At 37.4% G+C, this 23,550-nt stretch overlaps 1 protein-coding gene across 2 annotated transcripts in view; it reads left to right on the top strand.

The window, feature by feature from the left end:
* The window catches only part of st6galnac3 (ST6 (alpha-N-acetyl-neuraminyl-2,3-beta-galactosyl-1,3)-N-acetylgalactosaminide alpha-2,6-sialyltransferase 3), a 109,579-nt gene that overhangs the window by 31,222 nt on the left and 54,807 nt on the right, over positions 1–23,550 (top strand). For both annotated transcript variants that reach the window (XM_084410245.1, XM_084410244.1), the window contains exon 2: positions 2,987–3,181. In XM_084410245.1, coding sequence (XP_084266371.1) covers positions 2,987–3,181 — 195 coding nt within the window. The remainder of the gene's footprint in view (positions 1–2,986; positions 3,182–23,550) is intronic.

Genomic DNA, 23,550 nt, shown 5'->3' with positions numbered 1-23,550 from the left:
CTTTTCCCAAATCTGACACATCACTTTGCCAAGATTTGTGGCCACAGATTCAAATCAAGGTGGAGGGATGTTTTCCTTTTATTCCCCCTTGCCATGAGAACAGATGAGATGAGTGGTCAAGCAAATTTTTTTTTTTTCATTTCCTTTCTCTCTCTGTTGGTTGAGTATTGAAGTGCTTTAGGGGGTACATCGGTTTTGACTTGGATGCTTGGAAACCAAATCAAATCAAATATATATAAATGCAAAAATCTAGTTCTATGCAAGGTGCATTAAACAGGGATATTGGAAAGTGTTTTAAAATGGTGTTCTAGTGAGAAATAAATATACACAAATATTTAGATTCTATCCAAGGTGCATCCTTTCCTTTGAATCTTTACTGTTCATCTCAATGACACAACGTGAATGTGAGACCATTGATAATGATGTAACATTCAAGCAATCTATGGCAATGCCATTTTTTTAGTCTGAGCTTTAAATGGACATTTTTAGAAATCAACTCTTCATGTTTAATGTCTTCCTGTGAAGTGCAAACCCAAACACCCTCTCTGAGATGTTTGATGTGTCAGATTTGAGACCCACTGGCTCAGAAAGATTTGCTGACAGCCACCTTATTATTCCAGACACGATTCTATTCTAGATGGCAAATTTCGGGGCCATCAAACTACATCAAAGAACATAGACATCAACACCTTAGCAGTGAAAGAAGGGGTTTTTGCTTTTATATGTCCCTATTGCATGGATAATTATTCAGTTTCATTGCTTTACACACTTGTTTGCTTGAGGCATGATGCAAAGATAAGTACTTAAACCAATAATTCAGTCATTTTAATCCTGTCGTATCTAGTGTTGTTCGGTGAATTTTCTCTCGGAAAACCAACTCATTTCAGTAGGAATCCACTGTATCTGGAATTGTCCATGACAGATTTCACCATGCAGATTTTGCTTGGTGATCGGGTTCAGTTGGTCATGAAAATTTGCAACATTGACAGGCTACTTTGGTTTGAAATGGACTTGTGAGCTGTGCTTCATACATCGCTACACTATTGACAATAGACAATGGACCTTTTTTGCCCTCAAAATATTGCTAATTAAACGTTCAAATGTCATTTCGCTTTTACTTCATAGGGTTCTTACAAGTTTAATTGCTAAACTTTTATTGTATAAGATGTTTAGACAGTGTTATTTCAAAGAGAAATGATTCAACCCTGTTCATATTACATAATATGTCATGTCTAGCATAGGAATGTCCATAATATTCCAAGTACTTGTCAAGAAACTGTATGCATTCAGTCTAATCGAGATAGGCATGTTTTGAGTAATTTTTCTCAGAGTTTTAAACATTTCCCATACGCATTATGTCCGCGGGCACATCGTTACGCAGAAACAGCTTTGAAAGTTCTCCATCTTTCACTGTGAAAAGAGAACAGAGATTGTAAAAAGCCTTTCTGACTTTTGAATACTCTGTGGAGAATGTGTCATATCAGATAAATGCAAAGGAGGAGAATATTCCGTTTTAATGGGCAAAAACTGAACAATTCATTGGCTTGAATTGTCTTCCGTGATCAGTCGAGTGCAAAACAGAGAAAAGAGCTTTAGTTTCTGTCAAGTTTAATCCTCTTTAAGGAAGACAGACAGATTTCTGCAGTACTTCTGACCTCTGTTTGCAAGGGTTGAATTTTTGCACTGCTTAGACCATTAGGACATGCACTGAGAAATAAGAGCTGTGTTCTATTAAGATATTATTGATTTGGCTTATTATCATTTCACTTGTTTTGTTGTATGGTTGTATAAAGTATTATCTAACATATAAATAAATGTGCATAATAAATAGGTTGTTTTAAATACATTCTTTCTCACCTCTAGGGTATAGAACTTTTCGATGATATATTCAACAGTTAATATAATACAACTTTATATTTTTATTAGAATAATCTGATATGAATTGATACAGTATTTAATTTGTATGACCAACAACATAATATTTAGATGTATCCTACATTTTGCATGCAACCCTTTTACTTCATGGCTTCCTCCCTAACTAAAAAGTTAAACATTGACTATACATTGCACCTTTTAACCCTATCATTATTTGTCTTTAATTTGAGGAAAATATATCCCATCATATACCAACCAACATTTCATCTCAAAAGCTTTGTTGCCATAACATATTTATATCATATATTTAGAGGGAGATAAAGATGAATATCATCAGCCTAAAGATGATAGGATTTATTGTGTTTTAGACAAACGGGAGCCAATGGAAGCATATATAAAGAAAATAAACTGGGCCCAACATATAGCCTTGTGGAACACCTCAAGGAATAGATTCAGGGGAATAGAAAACCATTTCCCAATTCTACAGAGAAAGTTATTACATTAAAATAGGAGGGAAACCAATCAAGAAGTTCATTAAATTCCTGCTCATTGCCATGAATTTACCAGCAAAATTGCATGAGCTATGGTGTCAAATGCATCAGTAAGATCAAAAAGAAGTAGAACTGCACACTTTCCTAATTCATCAACCAGCAACAGGTTGTGACACACCTCAAGAGGGGCTGACTCTGTGCTGTGATGTGCTCTGAACCCAGATTGCAGTTTATCAAAAATCCCATTTCCATAAATGTAAAAAAAAGAAGATGATAATCAACCTTTTTTAGGTTTTTTTTAGAAGAGGTAGCAGAATGGCACGATACCACTTAATAATTCTGATGTTTATTACTTTGAAAAAATGTGCTTTATTACCTTCAATGAAATGAGTAGAAATGAAAACAGCTAATAATCTATTTAATTTGAATTCTTGAATTCTATTTAATTGAATTCTTAAACAAGAATCTTGAGAAGCCAAGCACCTCTTTTCAAAAAGAAAAAACACGACTTTCTGACTGTGACTATGACTAATTTGCCTGAATGTTTCATTGCTTCATTTTGCCCTTGAATCAGAAAAGCTAAATGATCGTGTTTTCTGTTCTTCTTTCCCTCCTCACAGAAGAAGTCGGTGATAGTGACCAGTCTGATTGTGGTGGTGTCTCTGTTTTTGGTGGTGATTAATTACTCAGAGAAACCCTACTTCCTGCTGCAGCCTGTTTTCGGCCAAAGCTTCAGTAGAAACTGGATGTTCTCACGGCCACCGCATAAAGCCTTCAAACCCCACCGCGGCTACCTCAGCGTCCCCAACCAGGAGGTGAGACTAGAGCACACTTAAAATATTTAGTGATTTGTCCTTGCTTTACACTTTTGAGCTGCATTATATTTCAAATGGTACAAACTGGCTTGTCTTGCAGTCAAAGCTGCATAAAAATACTGTACATTTCACTTATTTCACCAATTATTAACCAATTATTAATAAATTACTAGCAGGTTATGAGTTACTCATGCTGAGAGTTTTCAAGGTGATTATTAAAATACTCTTAAAGCCTTTTTCCACTTCAAAGGTTTACAAAAATATATGTTTTTTAGTGCTAATGAGTTTGTTGTAAAGACTGAATTCTGAAATATTTATTAATATGTTAACAATAGTTTTAGTCTATTTTGCCTCAAGATGTTTTCAAGGATCTGTGGATGATGAAAGAATCTGCAGAAGTGAAGTTTTGCCAAGTACTCTATCTCATATTCAATGTCATTGAAGTGCATTGAAGTACATATGAGGCTTTGACTCATAACTGGCAAGTTCATGTAGTTTCAACTGCTCAGGTGATTTATTGGCACAATTAGCGCTGAGAGGCAGGCTTGTTCTCCTACTTACAAAAGTAGAAAAATACTAAAGAAATTAGAGGACAAGTTTATAATTTGAATTTATTGTTCCAGTCTGGTCTCTTAAAAGCATCCAGCTTTTTGAAAGCAATTTAGTATAGATGAAATGCATCAGGAGGGTTGGAATTATTTAGTTGTTTGTGATTTTGTGCTGCTTTATGCACAGGGGCAGAGAAGGTCCTAATGCTAATGCTGTGTTTGAATACTTCTGTCAAGGTTACAAAGTGCTGCTACAATGAAAGATCTTTTAGTTGCTGAGCAGCCTTTCTAACCTCCAACTAATTGAGCTCTTTCACAAGTCACAAAACTCTCCACACCAAAAAAACTGTTTATTTTAGACCATAGAAAACCAGAATGAAAATAATATTAATAACTAAAGCTGCTTGAAATCTACACCGCTCTAATTTCACAGACACCAGTGATTTCACCACAGATTGCTACAAGGCAATTTTGAAACGCTTCAGTGAATCAAATCTTAGTGAAATGGGCTTTATTATAGAATGTTTTTTTTTTTTTAATCCTTGACTGCTCTAAATAAAACTAACTTTTCTCTTGAAAAGAACGCCTCATTGAAATAATAATCTTGAAAACTTCTGAATGTTGATAGTTTTTAAAGGGTCACATCAACTTTTTTCTTGGTGTAGTGAACAATTCGCTCTGCCTGTCTTGTGTGTGTAATAAAGTGTGTTTTTATAATGTGTTTGCATGTACATGTGTTAGACGTGTCTATATACGTTAATACTATATAATGGTAATGAACATGCACTGCATTGTTATCATGGGCACTTCAAAATACAGTGAAATACAGAATTATTCAGATTTTTAGAATGCATTTTAAGAATACTTTTCCATCAACCGGTTAAAATGTATAACACAGTGTGTATGCTGCGTCAAAGAGGCATCTGCAATCTGATGTAAACAAGCCCAACATGGATGAGAAGCGCATAGCGGAACGAGTGAAGGAGAAATGCACATTCCCTCTCTGACAGAACAGCATAAATGCAGCCGTTACCCCGGCAACCCCGTAAACAAAGCATCTGCGCTACTTTCTGTTTCTGAACAGTGTTTAAATGTTTTAAACAGACATTGACAATGGTGTTTATCACAGCACCAAATACTTAATGCATTAAGTAAGGGATAATGCACATCCAGCCACATTGTTCTCTCAGAATAAACCATCGACAGGGTGAAGAGGACCCCGACGCAAAGCGGAGGCTTACCTGCAGGCTTACTTGCCACTTAAGTAAATAATTAGAGACGAAATATTGATCTGAGTTGAAATATTATATTAGGTCTTTAAAAGCAAAGCTTCCGCGAAGTTGCTAGTACGGCAAGTTCAAACTAGACGGACATTTAAGAGATACGGTATACGGTATACAGTCATAGCACTTATTACACAGCATTTCGCCACATAAATAATTATGGACATAAGAGATATTGATTTCAGATTAAACTGTTTTAAAATCGTACCTGTTTGTATTTTATAATCCATTACAGTGTACAAAACAATAGTCACAAAATGTCAGCAGCTGCGTTTGTATGAAACAAGAGAGAGTGAGTCCTCGAGACTGGATGGCATAATTAAATAACTGTACACAAAATATTGATTTGACTGAGTTTAAATATTTCATTTGCTCACCAAATGCAAAACTTTCACGAAGAAAACCGTTCCTAGAAAGCGTATAGCGCGGCTGACTTCAGTAACCCGGATGAGCCTATGTTATGTGTTTTTAGCGGTTGTTATCTGGGAATAGCGCGATTGACCAATCAGAATCAAGTATTCCACAGAGCCGTGTAATAACTAACATGAACTAATGAGACCTTATGGCAAAGTGTTACCTATTGTTAAGTAATCAAACAGTTGATGGACCCCATTGACTTCCATAATATTTTATTTCCTACTATGGAAGTCAGTGGCTACCGTCAACTGTTTGGTTACCAACATTCTTTAAAATATCATCTTTTGTGTTTAACAGAAGAAAAAAAACAACTAATTTAAGACTGTAACAACTTGAGGATGAGTAAGTGATGCCAGAGTTTTCATTTGTGGATGAACTATCCCTTTAACCAATGTCTTTGCTGCTGACCTTCAATGATCCAATTCAACCATACTAATAGCAAAAATGACTTTAGATTTTAATTAAAAACATCCCATTCTTCTTCTATGCAGAATGGCAGCACAGAGGTTTGTAAATTAATTTGGATTTCCTTCAGCCTGAGGCTTATTCATTTCATTTTTGGTGCGAAAGGATCTTTAAATTTGCCAAAAAAACAAACAAGCAAGCCCAGCCCAGGTGAGAAAATGTAACACAAAAGTTACGTAGTGCATTACTTTTCATAAAAAGTAACTAATACAATTAGTTACTTTTTTAGGGAGCAACGCAATTTTATACTGCATTACTTCTATCTGTCTGTCTATCTATCTATCTATCTATCTATCTATCTATCTATCTATCTATCTATCTATCTATCTATCTATCTATCTATCTATCTATCTATCTATCTATCTATCTATCTATCTATCTATCTATCTATATATATATATAGTATCTCACAAAAGTGAGTACACCCCTCACATTTCAGCAACCATTTTAGTATTTCAAGGGACAATACTATAGAAGAAACTTGGATGTCAATGTCAATGTGCTGCTTGTATAGCAGTATATATTTACTGTCCTCTGAAAATAACTCAACATACAGCCATTAGTGTCAAAATAGCTGGCAACAAAAGTGAGTACACCCTAAGTGAACATGTCAAAACTGTGTCCAAAGTGTGACCATTGTTATCTAGCACTGCCTTAATCTTCCTGGCCATGGAGTTCACCAGAGCTGCACAGGTTGTTCCTCCTCTTCCACTCCTCCATAATGACATTACGGAGCTGCTGGGTGTTTGACACATGGCGGTTCTCCTCCTTCTCCTTGAGTATGCCCCACAGGTGCTCAATAGGGTTCAGGTCTGGAGACATACTTGGCCACTCCATCACCTTCACCTTCAGCTTCCTCAGTAAGGCAGTTGTTATCTTGGCGGTGTGTTATCATGCCGTTCGGCTCAGTTTCTGAAGGGAGGGCATCATGTTCTGCTTCAGAATGTCACAGTACATGTAGGAATCCATGTTTTCCTCAGTGAAGCGCAACTCCCCAGTACCAGCAGCACTCACGCAGCCCCAGACCATGATGCTACCACAACCATGCTCGACTGAAGGCAAGACACAATGTTCTTGGTACTCCTCACCAGGGCATCGCCTCACATGCTGGACACCATCTGCGCCAAACAAGTTTATCTTAGTCTCATCAGACCCCAGGACATGGTTCCAGTAATTCATGCTCTTGGACAGGTTGCTTTCAGCAAACTGTTTGCAGGTTTTCTTGTGAGCCAGCTTCAGAAGGGGGACGACGGCCATGCAAACCGACTTGTTGTAGTGTGCGGTGTATGGTCTGAGCACTGCCAACATGACCTTCCGCTTCTGCAACCTCTAAAGCAATGCTGCCGGCACTCATGCGTCTGTTTTTTGAAGCCAGCTTCTGCACCTGACGCACAGCACGAGGACTCAACTTTGATTGACCCTTGCAAGGCCTGTTCCAAGTGGAACCCGTCTTGGAAAACCTCTGTATGACCCTGGCCTGTACTGTAACTCAGTTTCAGGGTGTTACCGATCTTCTTCTAGCCTAAGGCCATCTTTGTGGAGAGCAACAATTCTAATTCTCAAATCCTTAGAGAGTTCTTGGCCATGAGGTTCCATGTTGAATATCCAGTGGTCAGTATGAGAGAATTGTACTCAAAGCACCAAATTTTAACTGTTCTAATACAAGATACACACATTTGGATGGTCCTGTCAAGCAGACAAAAACATGAACATGATGAATAGGGCATGTGGGTTTGCATGGTTAAACGATGTACAGCTATTATCACTTAAGGTGTACTCACTTTTGTTGCCAGCTATTTTGACAATAATGGCTGTATGTTGAGTTATTTTCAGAGGACAGGAAATATATACTGCTATACAAGCAGCACATTGACTACTCTAAAATATATGCAAGTTTCATTTCTAAAGTATTGTCCCTTGAGAATATATACTAAAATGGTTGCTGAAATGTGAGGGGTATACTCACTTTTGTGAGATACTATATATATATATATATATATATATATACATGTGTGTGTGTGTGTGTATAGAGATAGTGAAGCTAAACATTGCTTGATATTTTGTTCTTTTAGTACTTAAGTACTTTTTGTACTACTGTAGCACCCCTTTTTTTTACATTCACAAAAGCAAAACATACACAGCAAAAATACATATCCAGGGCATTCCTTCACCAACATGTTCCTTTGCTATAATTCTTGCATCCTTATCCTCATGATTATTTTTTTTTTTTTTGGTACTCATAAATAAAACTTAGAAACCGGCTGTATGTTTTGGCCTGAAATGATGGAGTGTGGGCGTTGTAGTCGAGCATCTCACATTCACAGTGGAGCAAGCTTACCTGTCAGATCAGTGTCTGTCTGTCAGCTCAAAGCGAGATGAATGCCTCTCATCTTCCTGCTGATGTTCTTGTCAATACTTTGCTCTGAACTTCTGCCATACAGTGAAATAGATTGGGTGGGTAAGTTTGTTCCAGCACTCCTATCATTATTCATTGTAATCAAGGCATCTGCTGTAGTATTCGTCTAGCACTACACTAAAAAAAATAAGCTGTTGAACAAACTTAATTAAATTAAGGAAAACTTTTCCACGAAAATGAATTACATTTTTCCAACAAAATCTAATTTGTTTGAAATGATTTGTTGTAATCTTGTTGTATGAACTTAAATTCATTTAGTCATTCCTGCTAGATAAAGTTTTGTCAGATTGACTACATTTAATTTTTGCCCTGCCTAAAATCGCCAACATTATAATTTTAGTTAATTTGACTCTACAGTTATTTCCAATGATAGGAGCTACTAGTGTTCAGTTTAGTTAAAACCACTTTTTACAGAGTAATATTGAATATTACTTATGCAGGTCTGCAAATGAGGTTTAATGCATGTATAGAGTATACTGAGGCCCACAGCCCTAAACTAAACACAGTCGCCACTCTTCTGCATAATGGTAACCACAAAATTCAAAAACATTACAGAAAGTCCTCTCAGTTTCTAACATTAGTGAATATTAAACACTAACATTAACTAACAACATCTTTCCATTTACAGAAAAACACATAAAATAACACTTTAATCCCTAAATTTACCCTCCTAATGCAGTCCCTTGCAAAGCATGCTGGGAACTACAGATCCACTGCCCAGTTAGATAACAAAAATGTAGTTTTCACACAAATTAATTAAGTAAACTTCAGTTTTAAATATATTAGGTTGATTGAACACAATTAAATTAAGTTGTGACAAAATATTAAACAATTGTGTTACTTTTACTTATTTTAATTAATTAAATTTAACAAGAGGCAAAAATTCATTTTTTGAGTGTAGGATAGAATTTCATATTAAGTGTGCAACCCTCAACTCAAATTCCACTTTTATTATTTAATGTTATACTTTCTACTTCCTGTAATATTTCGGCGATAACATATTCTGGATATTGGCAAAAAACAGGATTTCATTAATTCTGCGTTTGAATTTTTCAAACCTTTCCACTTCACAATTTCAAAGCTTTATGAATTGTGCAAGATGTGTCTGTTTTAATACTTACTGGAGCAGACTGTTTGAGGAGGTAATTCAATTTCCCCCGTGCTTGATGTGCAAATAGTTTCTTTTTATATTTCTCTTTTTAATTATTTGCTACTGTACATTAAACTTTGATCATGACTGTGTCTGACAGACTATGTCTGTCTGTTGGCTTATTAAACATTTCTTGGCTTAAGTTAAAATGGACTTTCTGACATCAACTGGAGCAGAGCACATTTTTAAGATGATATTTAGCTATTGTTTAAATTCCTATAGTTCTAAGGGATATCAAAATTGTCACAATTTACTCACCCTCATGGGGTTGCTAAATCTTTATTTTTATAAGTTTGGTTTAACTTGAACTCTTTTCCCACCATTGACCATTGAAAGCAATCCATGTTTTCACTGCTATACGGTAGGGGGCGGATAGAAGTTTCTTACACACAAATATGCTAACATGATCACCAAAAATTCAACAGTATATATTTACTGTTTACATATTCATACAACAACATATTCAGGGGGACATATTGCTGGTGATGGCTGGCAACTTTAAAAAGCTGGCAGGGAAAGAGTTAAAATTACTAGTGATGCTGAAAACCGTTAATAATAATCAAATGAATTTACTAATCAACACTCAAATTAAAATGGAATATGAATTGTATGTAGTTTCACATCAACTTTTTAATTAAATAATTATGTTTCTACTTCAAAGCATTGTTGAAAAAAATGCGAGCATATGACATATTTATTACAATTTGTATAGCACATTTAAAGACACTTGGCATTGACCAAAGTGCTTAACAAGGCCAAAAGATATACGATACAAATACAATATAAACATAAGACACAGAAAACAGAAGACACACACATCAAGATATATTAAAAGCTATTGAAAAGAAATGCGTTTTCAAAGAAGATTTAAAAATTGACAAAGTTTGGGCAGATCTGATGTGAGCCGGTAAGCTATTCCATAGCTTGGGTCCAAAGGCTGCAAAAGCACGATCACCCCTATTTTTTAGTCTGGTTCGAGGGACAGATAGTAAGTTAGAGTCCCCCGATCTGAGTGATCTTGACTGTGTGATTGGATGAAGCAATTCAGATAAGTACTGTGGAGACTGGTTCTGCAATGACTTAAAAACAAATAACAAAACTTTAAAATCAATTCTAAATTTAACCGGTAGCCAGTGAAGCGAGATCAGAACTGGTGTAATGTGTTCAAATTTACGCTTCCCTTTGAGGAGGCGTGCAGCTGCATTTTGGACGAGTGATGCATTTCTGAGAGGCACCAATATATAAAGAATTACAATAGTCCAATCTGGATGTTACGTATGCATGCATGGCAATCTCAAAGTGCCTAGCAGACAAGAAGGGCTTAACCTTGGCTAAAAGACGGAAGTGAAAGAAACAGGACTTAACCACAGCACTTATCTGCTTATCAAATTTAAGGTTGTTATCAAACATACATTAAATAATGAAGACAACAGGTTAAGTTAATAAGTAATACATATGTAATAAAGTGCATATATTTAGCAAAATGCTCCTTTTTAGATTTTTTTTTTTTTTCACTAGATTTAGAACTATACCGTTTATGGTCAGTAAATGTAACATTACGTGACATCGTTTGCAAGCATTTTTATTGACATCTTTCTCTCTCAAGCAGTTGAAACACTTTATAGGTGTAAACACAAGTATAGGACACAATACATTTACACAAGTTGTACAGTTTCATTCAGTATACCTTCTGATGTTCATTCACGTTATTTTGTGTTATAACTAGTAGCACAGAGGACTATCCACTTAGACTATCCGCTTAACTGAAGCGCTACAGCGATCTGTCACGCCACATTAAAGAACGTCAAAACGTTTATTGGGCCTCATTCATGAAACTCTCGTAAATATGGAGTCAATTTGGAGTAATTTGCACGTAAAATGGACCTTCCCGAAAACTCTCCTACGAATTTGCAAGCGCTTCGTAAACATCAGATTTGATATTTAAATGTGTGTATGTTAATGAATTCCAATCATTCGTAAATAGGGCGGGTGTGAACGCTCATTCGCAATTAGCATAATCCCCATCTATGAATTACAGAAACGTAATTTACGTGTCCAGGAACGCCGTGGAATCTTCAGGATTCCCTTCTCAGGTTTGGCTCCAGTATATTGCATCATGCTAATGAGACTAATTGGCCAAATGCCTAACAATACATTTTCAATGAACATGTGTCTGCCAAAGCATTTTAAAAAAGCTAAAAAAAAAGCCAGGCGCTCTTCTCAAAATGGCCAGCTGGTGGCGATACAGAATATGCCAGTCAGTAATGTGTCACTAGTATCCTATTTTGCAGAATATTACTGAATATAAAATGCAGTAACCAGGCAGCAATAATAACTCCATTGTTGTTCAGTTGTTGTACGAGTATATGATTGGTCAGTGAGGTATTTGCCCAGCCCATCCTCCACTGTGATTGGACGGCTGGATGAAAAGTGACAGTGACAAGCACTAGTTGAACAGTTTTCAACTCTCAGCTACAATAAAACCCCAAAGAAAATAATAATAATAAAAAAAAACAGGGCAAACAAACTCGTGAAATATTATTATGGTACATAGTGCATCAAAATTCAGTGTCACCAGAAAGAAAAACTGAAAATGTTCTAATGTTTTACACACAATTTACATGTGGTAGGGAGCAGGTGTAAATTTCTTTCAGACCAATACCTGTTTTAAAAAACAAACTTTTTCATCAAAAATTTATATCAGAACGGCTTTTACGAATGATTTACACACAAAATTTGTTTTGCAAGTGTTTCATGAATGAGGCCCATTGTTTGAATTTCATGATAAAATTGACAGAATGTGGAAGCTCAGACTTTGTTTACTAGTCAAGTAACTAGACTTTTTTGGTCTTTAGAAAGAAAGCACAGTCCCTCAAAAAATACATTTTTCAAATATTGTTTGTTTGCATGCTCATGCAGTCCTGATGTCGCTTGACAAAGTGAAGTCGCAGATGCAGCATATTCTTCTTGTTTTTCCTCATCTCAGCTTTAATGAAAAAATGCTGTCTTATTTTCTCTGGGCTGTTGGGCTAATGTGGTGTATCATTCACTTTCTTTCACGAGTTCCACAATAGCAGCGCCAATGAACATTAACGTATTCTAACATCCGAACCGTCTTCACAGCTGCCCAGAGCCTAACCATATCAATTTGCATTTCAAGCAACTTTGCTTTTCTAGCCCTTAGAAACACACATGAACCACAAGTAACTGATCCGGCTCAACAGGGACCCGGTCCACAATGGCCGATCTGCCACGCAAACAACACAATCACTGTTCTAAAAGCAACCCAGACTTCAGAGCGCTTTTTTTCAATCTGTCTCACAAAGCCGTAGGGAGCGAGTGAAGGCTTTTAGCTCTTAGAAAAATGTCCAACATCAGTACATCTCTTTCCTACCCGCAGGTAACATAAGGCCAAGTGTCAGCAAAATTTGTGTGGTGTGTCCCATGAATCATTCATGGTGTCCCATGAGGTCAGAAAGGTTAAGATTGTGGCCCTCTGTCAGGACGTGTGCTTTCAGACAGGTTGCTGTGTAAGCTGTCAGTAACTCCGCAATAATCGTTCTCACGCGTTCTTGCATACATTTCATCTGAATGATGGACTTAAGGAAGACCAGGGGGGACTGCAACAGAGGACAGTTGCACAAGGGATGACCCTTTTTCTGACAAGGCATTTTGTATAAAACACGGTTCAATACTTTGCTTCTGCTGTCTAAAATGAATATGCTCTCCAATTTAAAGTTACCGTCGGATCCAGTAGCCTCAGCACGTAATCCTCTTTTATTTTCAGTCTCTTTAAAAAGCCTATGTCGAACTTAGAGTTGTTTAAAAACAAAATAAAATCGGCAGTAAAACAAAGCAAACAAATGAACAGAGTCTTACTAGCCGCGTTTCCATTACCCTTCAAATTGCGCAAATTGATGTTGCGAATTGAAAACACGACCAATGGAAACACGTCAATTTCGCAAAAACTCCCATTTATCGCAAAAAAGTTTTTACGCTCGCATAAGGTGGTTTTTCAGGCAATTCAAAAAAGAAATATTTCGCAAAACTGCAATGGAAACAGTTTTTGCGCATTTACAGGTCACCTGACGTAATGACGCGGTGTGTTTGGACAGAATACGACACAGAGTTCTTTATTAAACTCATATAAGACAGAAGAATTACAGGAATAATGGATTCTAAACCTCAAATAAATGCCACAATCAAGACCTCGAAGCAGATATGTGGGAGAAACACCCAGAAACACCTCATATGTGCCGCTCACAAGTATAATAAGGGTCGTTCCTTACCATTAATGCTTGGAAAACACACATACATCTCCTTCGATTAATAATAATGGCTAGTGCAGTGGCTGGGATATAGTACATAATCCTACCAACATCCGTTGCCATGGTTTTTGGAATGATTTTACTTATCGCGAGAGGAAAAATTAAGTTTTAGTCGCATAACATCAGTTAATGGAAACACGTCATTTAGCAATAGCTTTTTGTCGACATTTAGAAAAAATCGCTAAAGTTTTGCGCTAATTTGTAATGGAAACGCGCCTACTGACACGATCTGGTTTTAACGAACTTCAACTTAAAAATAAAGTTCAAGGCTAAAGAGGCAATGAAGTGGGCGTTGATCTTCTGCAGAGGCGGTCTTTCGGTGCACTATGACGTCACACTGAGACAAAATCCGAAATGAGTTGTTTTCAATAAAAGCTGTGGATATTTCTTATAGTATAGTGACCTCTTATATGTCAAAAGATCAAGGGAAATTGTATTTCTCAGTTCATCACCCCTTTAATCTGTCAAGGGCAACTGTAACACCAGTTGTGAACCACACCCTAACCTTAACCTTTAAGGTAAGTACCTCAACCAAAACCTAATCCTACCCTAACTCTATAGTAAGTACATGTAGTTAATTATTATTAAATGTATAATTGCATTGCAACACGGACACCTTAAAAAAGGACACTGGAAAATAAAGTGTTACCGTAACACCTTAAAATTGTAACGTTCTGGGGAGGATAAGCAACACGCATGAACTAGACTTTAATGATGAACACAGAAGTAACACAACACATTACATAAGACAATAACCAATAGAGGACAAAATTTAACAGGGAGTATAGCCTATAACAAGGAACTAAAAAACGACCCAGCTGATAACTATAAGTAACCATAGGGACACAATCAGAAACCAAGGACACTGAAACTAAACAGTGACTAAATCAGGAACTAAAGGAAACAGAACAGGATATCAAAATAAGAGTCCATAGAACTAAACATTATCGTGACAAACATGAAGTGTATATTAGAAATCTTCTCTATTAGAAATACAAAGGGATTTACAGCATAGTGATGCAGGCAGAGAGTTTCTCAAGGTGTCCATCAGTTGAAACCTATGAAAGCATTCATATCAAAGTGCCCTTTGAAGTGGTTTGGGATCAGCAATGATTATTCTTCCCTTTGTAGTCCCGTACTTTGGCATCATGCGTGCCATTTGGAAAGTAGTGTTAGTCTACTGTCTGGGTTGAGCCTGTTTTTGGTAACTGTTCTTTTTTGTCCCTTTCTATTCTATTTTTGTCCTTGTTTGCAGGAAACCCAGGGTGTTTGATTGAGTATGTCATTAGTGTATATTATCAGCACAGGATTATGTTCCTATACATGACTTAATCTTATCAGAGACAATAAATGTGCCTCCACTGACATTTATTTTGACAGAAATATGCGACTTGCCCTTTAACAATGAGCGATGTTTAGGGCTGATAGCCATGCCAAGGACATAGTGCTATAATTTTAAAAACGGGGTTCTGCCGGCAGAGGACGTTTTATCCAACATTTTGTGCAAAATATTACCATCACATATGCATGTCAAGATCACTTTTTTGGCCTAAGTGGTGAAACAGAATCCCATGGAGGCCCCTGTTTGGCACAAATAGATTTGTAATTTTCTTTATGAATAATTTATAGAATAGTTCTGAAGCATCTTGATGAATTTCAGGGTTAGATGTAATCCCGTAAGATTTATTATTATAGTTGTATGTTATCACTTAGTATGACTTTATGCTATATTTCATATTGTCTTTAATGCTTATTTTGAAGCCCTTTCTTCAAGGATGTATGTATAATACTTTATTCATGTAAGATATAAGAGCATGTGAGATTACTAGAATCAACGGCAGATCCTAGAAAGTTTAAAGAATAATCATAAAACCCAATAAAATAATTATACCCTTAAATGAATGATGCCTATCTGATTCAGCAGTCAAGCAGTCACAAGATCAATATGCTTTTGTTAACTGAAGCAAACATTTGATCTCAAATTGACATAAGCATTTGTCTTCAGCAGTTCTCTCATTAAAGATTCATGTGCTTAACATTTTTACACAATTCCGTCAGAATATTGCTGAGAAAATATGCACATTTTTACTCTAAACAAGATGTTTACTAATTAAACATGGATATAAAATGTATTAAGCCTTCTAAAGGAAAGTGGAAAGTGGAATTACATTTTGAAAGCAGTGAAAACTAAATTGATGCTTCACCGTATAAACCAACTGAACTAAATTAGCAAAAGTAATTTTCTTAGCTAGTAATTGCCCATTCATCATAGTTTATCTTTATTTGCACTTTTTTTTTATGCCTTTTAGTTTTGGCAAATATTGTTTATGCTTTTAAGTCTTGGCAAATAGAGCTTATGGGAAATAAAGGTTATCCAGCAGTCCTGTTGCCAGTAATTTTGCATCATCTCTTCTGCATCTTGTCACAGAGACTGTGTTTGTTTTGACAGGTGAATCCAGACTAGTTTTTGGTTTTATTATGTTTACTGGAGTTAGGCTACTGAGTGGGGGAGACAACGTTAATTCTGTGCTTAAAATGCCACACACATAAAAAAAAAAAACTTTGAGTTTATCATGGCTTGCAGTGGTCTGGAGTATTGTATTCCATCTCTTGAATACCGAATGAAAAATGAATTATTTCTCTCTCTCTCCCCTTCTCTCTCTTTCTCATTTGTCTATCAGCATTGTATGAACAGTGTGCATTGAGTATTGCAGTAATTACAGTAGCACGTGCCATTTCTTCCAAACAAAATTAAATGAGTATGTAAATGAATACATTTGATTCAAATAGGGTTCCAGGCTTGACACGTGTGCATATTTTTTAAAAGCTCATTATTCAGCCTCTTAGTAAAATGTATGTGTTTGTGTATCCATCCCTAATTGAGGATCCCACAATGCAAACCATTTGTTTCTGTCTTCCAGCTATGTTGGATAGATTAGATTAAGATTGGGTAGATTTAGGTAATTTAATCGCGTTACTTTAATCTCCCATGAAATCCTGCACAAGAAGATTTCTATAATGTTTTGATTTAAAAAAATAGCAAAGAGGAACATATTCCCTAAACCGCATCAAAACAAAGTGGCAGTCTAAAAAACAGTCAATTTTAAGTGCATTAATTAACACTGCTTTTATTACATATTAATAAACTACCCAACACTGTCTTCAAGGTAGGAACTGAGAAATCTAGGACAAATATGCTTATGTCTTTAATCAGCTGGACTATTTTTATGATAAAAGCTCTGGTCTGTGTGGCGAGCACCGTGAGGGCCGTGAGATAACGGCGCAAGGCCGGTGGTACGATTGATAATGAGCGACACCTCTCGTATCTCTCACGGAGGAGCGGAAGCATAAAGGAGGAGCGACGACAGTGAAGATCGAGAGAGGAACAGGCCTGGACTTGTGTTGTGTTTTATGTTTTATTATATATGACAGCAGTCGTCCGTGAGGGGCTGCTGTCTTTTACTTTCGTTTTGTATTTGTTTATTTTATTATTAAATTGTGTGTTGAACGTTCGCCGGTTCCCGCCTCCTTCTTCCCAACACATCTAACTGCGTTACAGTCTGCTTTGTAACTGTAACGGTCACCATCAGACTATTGGCATTCCCTCACAAACTACATTTCCCATAACTCACTGCCCGGACTCTTCATTCATTATCACATTCACCTGTGTATCATTATCTTGTTTAGCTCACCCCATATAAGCCTGGCATTCTCATTCATTATCTGCAAAGTCTTGTTTAGTGTTAAGGCCCTTGCACACTGAGTCCGAAATTATCGCATGCGTTTTTTCGCTTTCGTGATTTGGTGGTTCTTTGAATTGTCAAAACACCATTCAAAATGCTTGCTACCGATGCGAAAAACGCAGAAAATTGAACCTGATTCGATTATTTTTTTGATGGACGAAAGTTTCGGAGGCAGTGTACAAGCGTGATTGACATAACGTGAGGTCGTATTTATTTTGTAACGTGCGAAAATTTCGGACGCGAATTTCGGACTCAGTGTGCAAGGGCCTTTACACTTCAGTTCCGAGCATTGTTTCCTGGTTTCATGTCTCTTGGTTTTTGGATTTCTTGCCTGTTCCGTGGATTACTCTTTTGCCTGTGTTCCCTGCCTTGTGTTTATTTGTATGGACTGCCTGCCTGTGTTTGACCTTGCCTGTACTTTGGATTACGTCTTTGGATTACTATGTTCAATAAATACTGCATTTGGATCCTCAACCTTTGAGTCTCAGAGCAGTTCGTAACAGTAACAGACTTACTTAGTCATTGCTATTTGCATTTGATGTCTCTCTCTCTCTCTCTCTCTCTCTCTCTCTCTCTCTCTCTCTCTCTCTCTCTCTCTCTCTCTCTCTTTGTTATGACCTTGTTTTCAGTCTGGTTTAACATATCCAGAGGTGCTGAACTCTGCATGAGGCTTTAGATCAAAAGTGCTAATGCATGAAGCCTGGTCATAAAACAAAACAATGAAGTGATAGCATAAACATTACATATAAACTATGCTATTCACTTATCAACATGTTTTATTGTAACTGTCAAAACAAGCTTGTGTAACGTGCATAATCTCCTTTACTGGTGATATTTTTAGCATAATATTTTATTAGGTGCACATTAAGTAAGCTTATATTTTACATGCTAACCTATTGCTTAATATACTGTATATTGCTGCACAAGACTTCTCATTGTAGATTAAAATATGATGTTGAATAGCAGTGCATATTAATTCATCTGTTATACAACAAATCACACTCCTGTGTGTTTTTCCATGTGCGCATATATTATTTGTTATTCTGCCCAGATTGGCAAATGAAATCTAGGCACAGTCCAGATGCTCCAGAACTGTTTAATGACTACTAACTATGATGTGACAGTGTGTTCCTGCTCCAACCAACCAATTAATATGTGTACATCAGTGCGAATTGTGAGTCCAGCAGCAGGTTGAGACAGACTGGGTTTAGAAGAACAAGTGAGAGTCTATGGCTGCACTGAAATGTTCCTCAATCTCCCCAAAATGGTTTTGTGCTGGTTGTGTTCCAGGCGTGCTACTGAATAAAAGACCCTTGAATTTGATGCAACTGGTAACTATTGGAGAGAGTCCAAAAAGAATTTAATGTGGCAACTTGGATTAAGTTTAGAATGTGTGTGTTTTTTTAATTCACATTGAATTTAAAAATATAGAATGGAAAAAAATTGCTTTGTGACACTTTTGCTATAGTTTAACGACGGTCTAAAAGGGTTGTCCCTATTATCTTAATGAGTAATGGGTGTGTTTTGGGCGTAACGTGCAATAAACCAATCAGAGTCTCATCTCCCATTCCCTTTAAAAGCCAGTTGCGCTCGCGCCATGGTGGATTCGCTTTTTAAATGGTGGAATTTGCAAGCGGTAAAACTGAACGCTTCTCCAGAGAGGAAAAGGATCTGCTCGGGCGCGAAGTTAAAGGATTCCACCATATCTTTATGTACACAATAATAATCTTTTACATTTTAATCATACATTTTTAATCATATTTAAAAATGTTTGTGCTCTGCTGCACGTCCCTGTGTGTGTAATAAGCAGAGTATACGCGCGTTGTGGACCCACCTATAGGCACACATTACTAATGCGCCCTTTAAATAAAAAAAATAAAAATACAGTAGCTCAGTTACCACAGTGCGCCTGAACACACCTCGTTTTCAGACCAGCGCATGGGCGCACAAATGGGCGCAAATGCATTTGCTATTTAAACAACATGAAACTAGCAAAAAAACACTTGCGTCGCGCCTGGCGCTGCATTGCACCAAGTGTATTATAGGGCCCTTCGTTTTTTCAGTTATTCATACAACCTCTGATGCACAAACACATCATCAGTGTTGTTTCGTGGCGTCAATGAGTGTTTCGGGTCTTTCAACAGACACCCTCTTCAGGCGACCTGACCGAGGTTGATCAAACATCTGTCTGTGTCCAAGTGGCATTTTGCGGTCCCACGCGTTACCCCTTTTCAACCATAGCCATCTTGATGCCCACTCTGAAGCCTCCATGCTGTTGCTGATGGCTCTTCTCCTGCTTGCACCAGTTATTCCCAGCAGTCCAAAAGACTTGTTGAGGGAATAGCCTGCAAATCCTCGGCAACCCACCTCCACTGGCATGCACCTGGTTTCCCATCCATTACATCGGCAGGCCTCCATGCAGCAGTCCCTCATAGTTCTCCTTCTTTCTCTCCTGCGCCTCTTCCATTCTCTCCTCCCAAGGCACAGTTAGCTCCAGTAGGATAAGCTGTTTCATAGACCAGACATCATCCTGGTCTGGGGGATGTGTGCTGGAATTTTCAGCTGCATATCCAGGTCCACTGTCTCACCATAGACTGTAAAAAAATATGGATGACGCCCCTTCGCTCTCTTCCATTGGTGAGAAGTGAAGCCGCCAGTGTCCCGATATGGCGCTGACATCTTGGGGCTTGAGTCTGCGCAGTAGCGATTTCGGGACCAGACCTGCGCAGTAGTGAGCAGGAAGTAAAGCCACGAAATCAAGGCCCCGCCCTCACTCTCTGTGTGAAATAATTAATTATAGAAATTTAGATTGTGCTCTGTAGAGTAAGCCAACAGGGTTGTTTTTTCCTCATGGGCTGCTCTCCCTCCTTCATGAATGCAATCACCCTGGCTGTAGTGTTGGTGCATCTGCTCTCGTGATCCCCTTACTGATTGCCTCAGCTATGGTCTTGAGGACTCGATCGTGTCTTCAGCGATAACGGCCATCGCTCAGGGCCCAGGAGCAGCTGCTCAAGATGTGCTCAAGAGAGCCTGTCTTGGAACACAGGGGGCATATTAATAGTTTAGTTTGAATCTGATTTCATTGGGTCCCTAGTGTTAAAAACCTTCTTGACTTCTTGCTTATTTTTGTAAGGAACACTAGAATATTAATGTTCATTTATTAATGTTTAAGATAAAGTTTTGGCTGCAGCATAGCTGTCCTTCAACTTCAATTAATCAGACTTCAGTGTTGTGTGATATGCTTCCTAATGCAAGCCAGCACTGAGTGTAAACTTATGCAGCAACCAATCCAATCCTAACCTGCATGTCTTTGGAATTTTGGGAAACCAGAGCACCTGGAGGAAACCCACGTGGATACAGGGAGAACATGCAAACTCCACACAGCTGTCTCAGTTGGACTCAAAGCAACTGAGTGAGCTGACCTTCTTGCTGTGAGGCAACAGTTCTCTCCACTGAACCACCATAGACAAGAGAGACAATAACTTTCAAAATAAAAGACACGAGGTGGGAATCAAAACAAAGATCAGAAAAACAAAATTGTTTGGGCATAGTCGGGAAGAATTGTCATAACCCAAGAGTCCTTTTTTCAACAATTGATGTATTTCTAAACCCTAGATTAGAGGTCCCTGGAGTTAATCCTATGGATTTATGTGAGAATCTTTTGGAGTTCTTTGTCGGACGTATATCGTACATCCGAAGGAATATACAACAGTGTTCATATGAGCCTATGGATATACCTGTAACTCATGCTGTGTTGTCTGATTTTGAGCCTATTTCCTTATCCACACTTTTAGATATTGTTTGTAAGTTAAAGCCGACAGTCTCTTCGCAAGATATTGTTCCTACATTACTATTTAAGAAAGTTTTTGAACTGATTGGTCCATTTGTATTATCAATAATTAATAAGAGTCTATTGTCTGGAATTGTTCCAACTTATTGTAAACATGCTATAGTGCATCTGTTGCTGAAAAATACAAACTTAGATAAGAGTGTGCTGTGCAATTATAGACCAATCTCAAAGCTTCCCAACTTGAGTCTTTATCCAACTTGAGTCTTTCCTTAATGACAATACTATCGGTGAAGTTTTTCAGTCAGGGTTCAAAAAACAACATAGTACAACAAAAGTATTTAACGACGTTTTTATGGCCACAGACACTGGGGACGTGACCTTACTTCTACTATTAGATCTTACAGCAGCGTTTGACACAATTGACCACAATATTTTAATTTCACGCTTAGAAAACTATGTAGGTATTCGAGGCATTGTCTTAGATTGGATTAAGTCCTACTTCCAAAATAGACGTTTTTCAGTGCAAATGGGAGACTGTACATCGAGCTCAGCGCCTTTATCATGCGGTATTCCACAAGGATCTATTTTAGCACCAGTCTTTTTTTCTCTTTATATGCTTCCTTTAGGTCAGATCATGAGTAAATATGACGTCTCTTTTCACTGCTACGCAGATGATACTCAGTTGTATCTACCCTTAAAACCAACTGTCCCTGCTGCTGTTGAACAGCTGGCAGAGTGTCTTGGGGAGATTAAAAGGTGGATGTCTGCAAATTTTTTGTGTCTAAATGAATCAAAAACTGAAATGATTTTATTTGGGCCCTCAGAGTCCTCTGATACATCTAAAATTAAATTGGGCACACTATTCTCTTATCTGAGACATCAAGTAAAAAACTTAGGTATAATCTGCGATAGTGCACTGAAATTTGATGAACAGATAAATCAAGTAGTCAAAATGATTTTTTTCCAGTTAAGATTAATCGCTAAAATTAAGTCCTTTGTGTCACGGAAGGACCTGGAAAAGATAGTTCATGCATTTATTTTCTCAAGATTGGACTATGGTAATGCATTGTATTATGGTATTCAACATAAAAGCTTAAACAGACTGCAACTAGCCGCAAGGTTATTGACAGGCACTCGGAAAAATGAGCATATTAGCCCTGTATTAAGAGAACTACACTGGTTGCCGGTTTTCTACAGGATTAATTTTAAGATACTTTTATTTGTTTTTAAGGCCCTACATGGTAGTGCTCCGACATATATAGCTGATCTAATCCAGGTGAATAAACCAAAGAGAGCACTGCGCTCCGAGTCATTAAACCTCTTGCTAGTCCCGCGGACGTATAGGAAAATGAGATGAGATCGCTCTTTTGCATCCGCTGCTCCCAAGCTGTGGAATAGTTTACCTCCTTATATCAGAGAATGTTCCTCTCTTACAGAGTTTAAACGACATTTAAAAGCTTACTTTTTCACTTTGGCATTTGATCATTCATGAGTGCTGTGCTAGTGGTGTAATAGGTTATTATTAATGCCGTTTAGATTATGAGGTTGTCTATGGTAATGTTTAGAATTTAAATGTGTTTTTATGATTGTTATCTTACCCTTTGTACAGCACTGTGGTCAACTTCTGTTGTATTATTATGTGCTTTATAAATAAATTGAACATTGAACATAGTGAAATTGTGTATATAAGAGAAGGGGGCTGTGCACTGAACCCTGAGGTACCCCAGTGGTTAGTTGACGTGATTTAGACAGTCCTACTGTACAATAAACCTTGGCTTTCTCATGAGGCACGACTCAAGTTAGCTCCGGTCATATTTCTACCCCACAGACCTGAAGTTGACTGTTCTTGAACATGACTGGCTTTTCTAAATAGGGGTCATGCTCTAATACCTACTGTATATAGTGATGCAGAAAAACAGGTTTGGCAGTATTTTATTTTACTTTAATTTACTTCATTATTATATTAGTTAATGCAGTATGGCTTTAGCCAATATATTTTGTACTCCTTTCTTTAAATACTTAATAAAAGTATTTGTTTTATATTTGAGGCAAATTAAGCCCCTTTCATACAGAGATTCCGGAAAATACACTGATAATGTGTCCTGGTATTTGTCCAGGGATAATTTGATTTTAGTTCATTCACACTGCCAGTGATTTTCCGGAATCTGTGCGTACAGTGCATTCACACATCCCGTAAAGATTCCGTAAAGACATGTGACACTGATGTGA

This window comes from Rutilus rutilus (genome assembly GCF_951802725.1).
Source record: "Rutilus rutilus genome assembly, chromosome: 6".
In the NCBI taxonomy this organism is placed as follows: Eukaryota; Metazoa; Chordata; class Actinopteri; order Cypriniformes; family Leuciscidae; genus Rutilus; species Rutilus rutilus.
The sequence above is the reverse complement of the archived record's forward strand: the minus strand, read 5'-3'. Positions and strand labels throughout refer to the sequence as shown.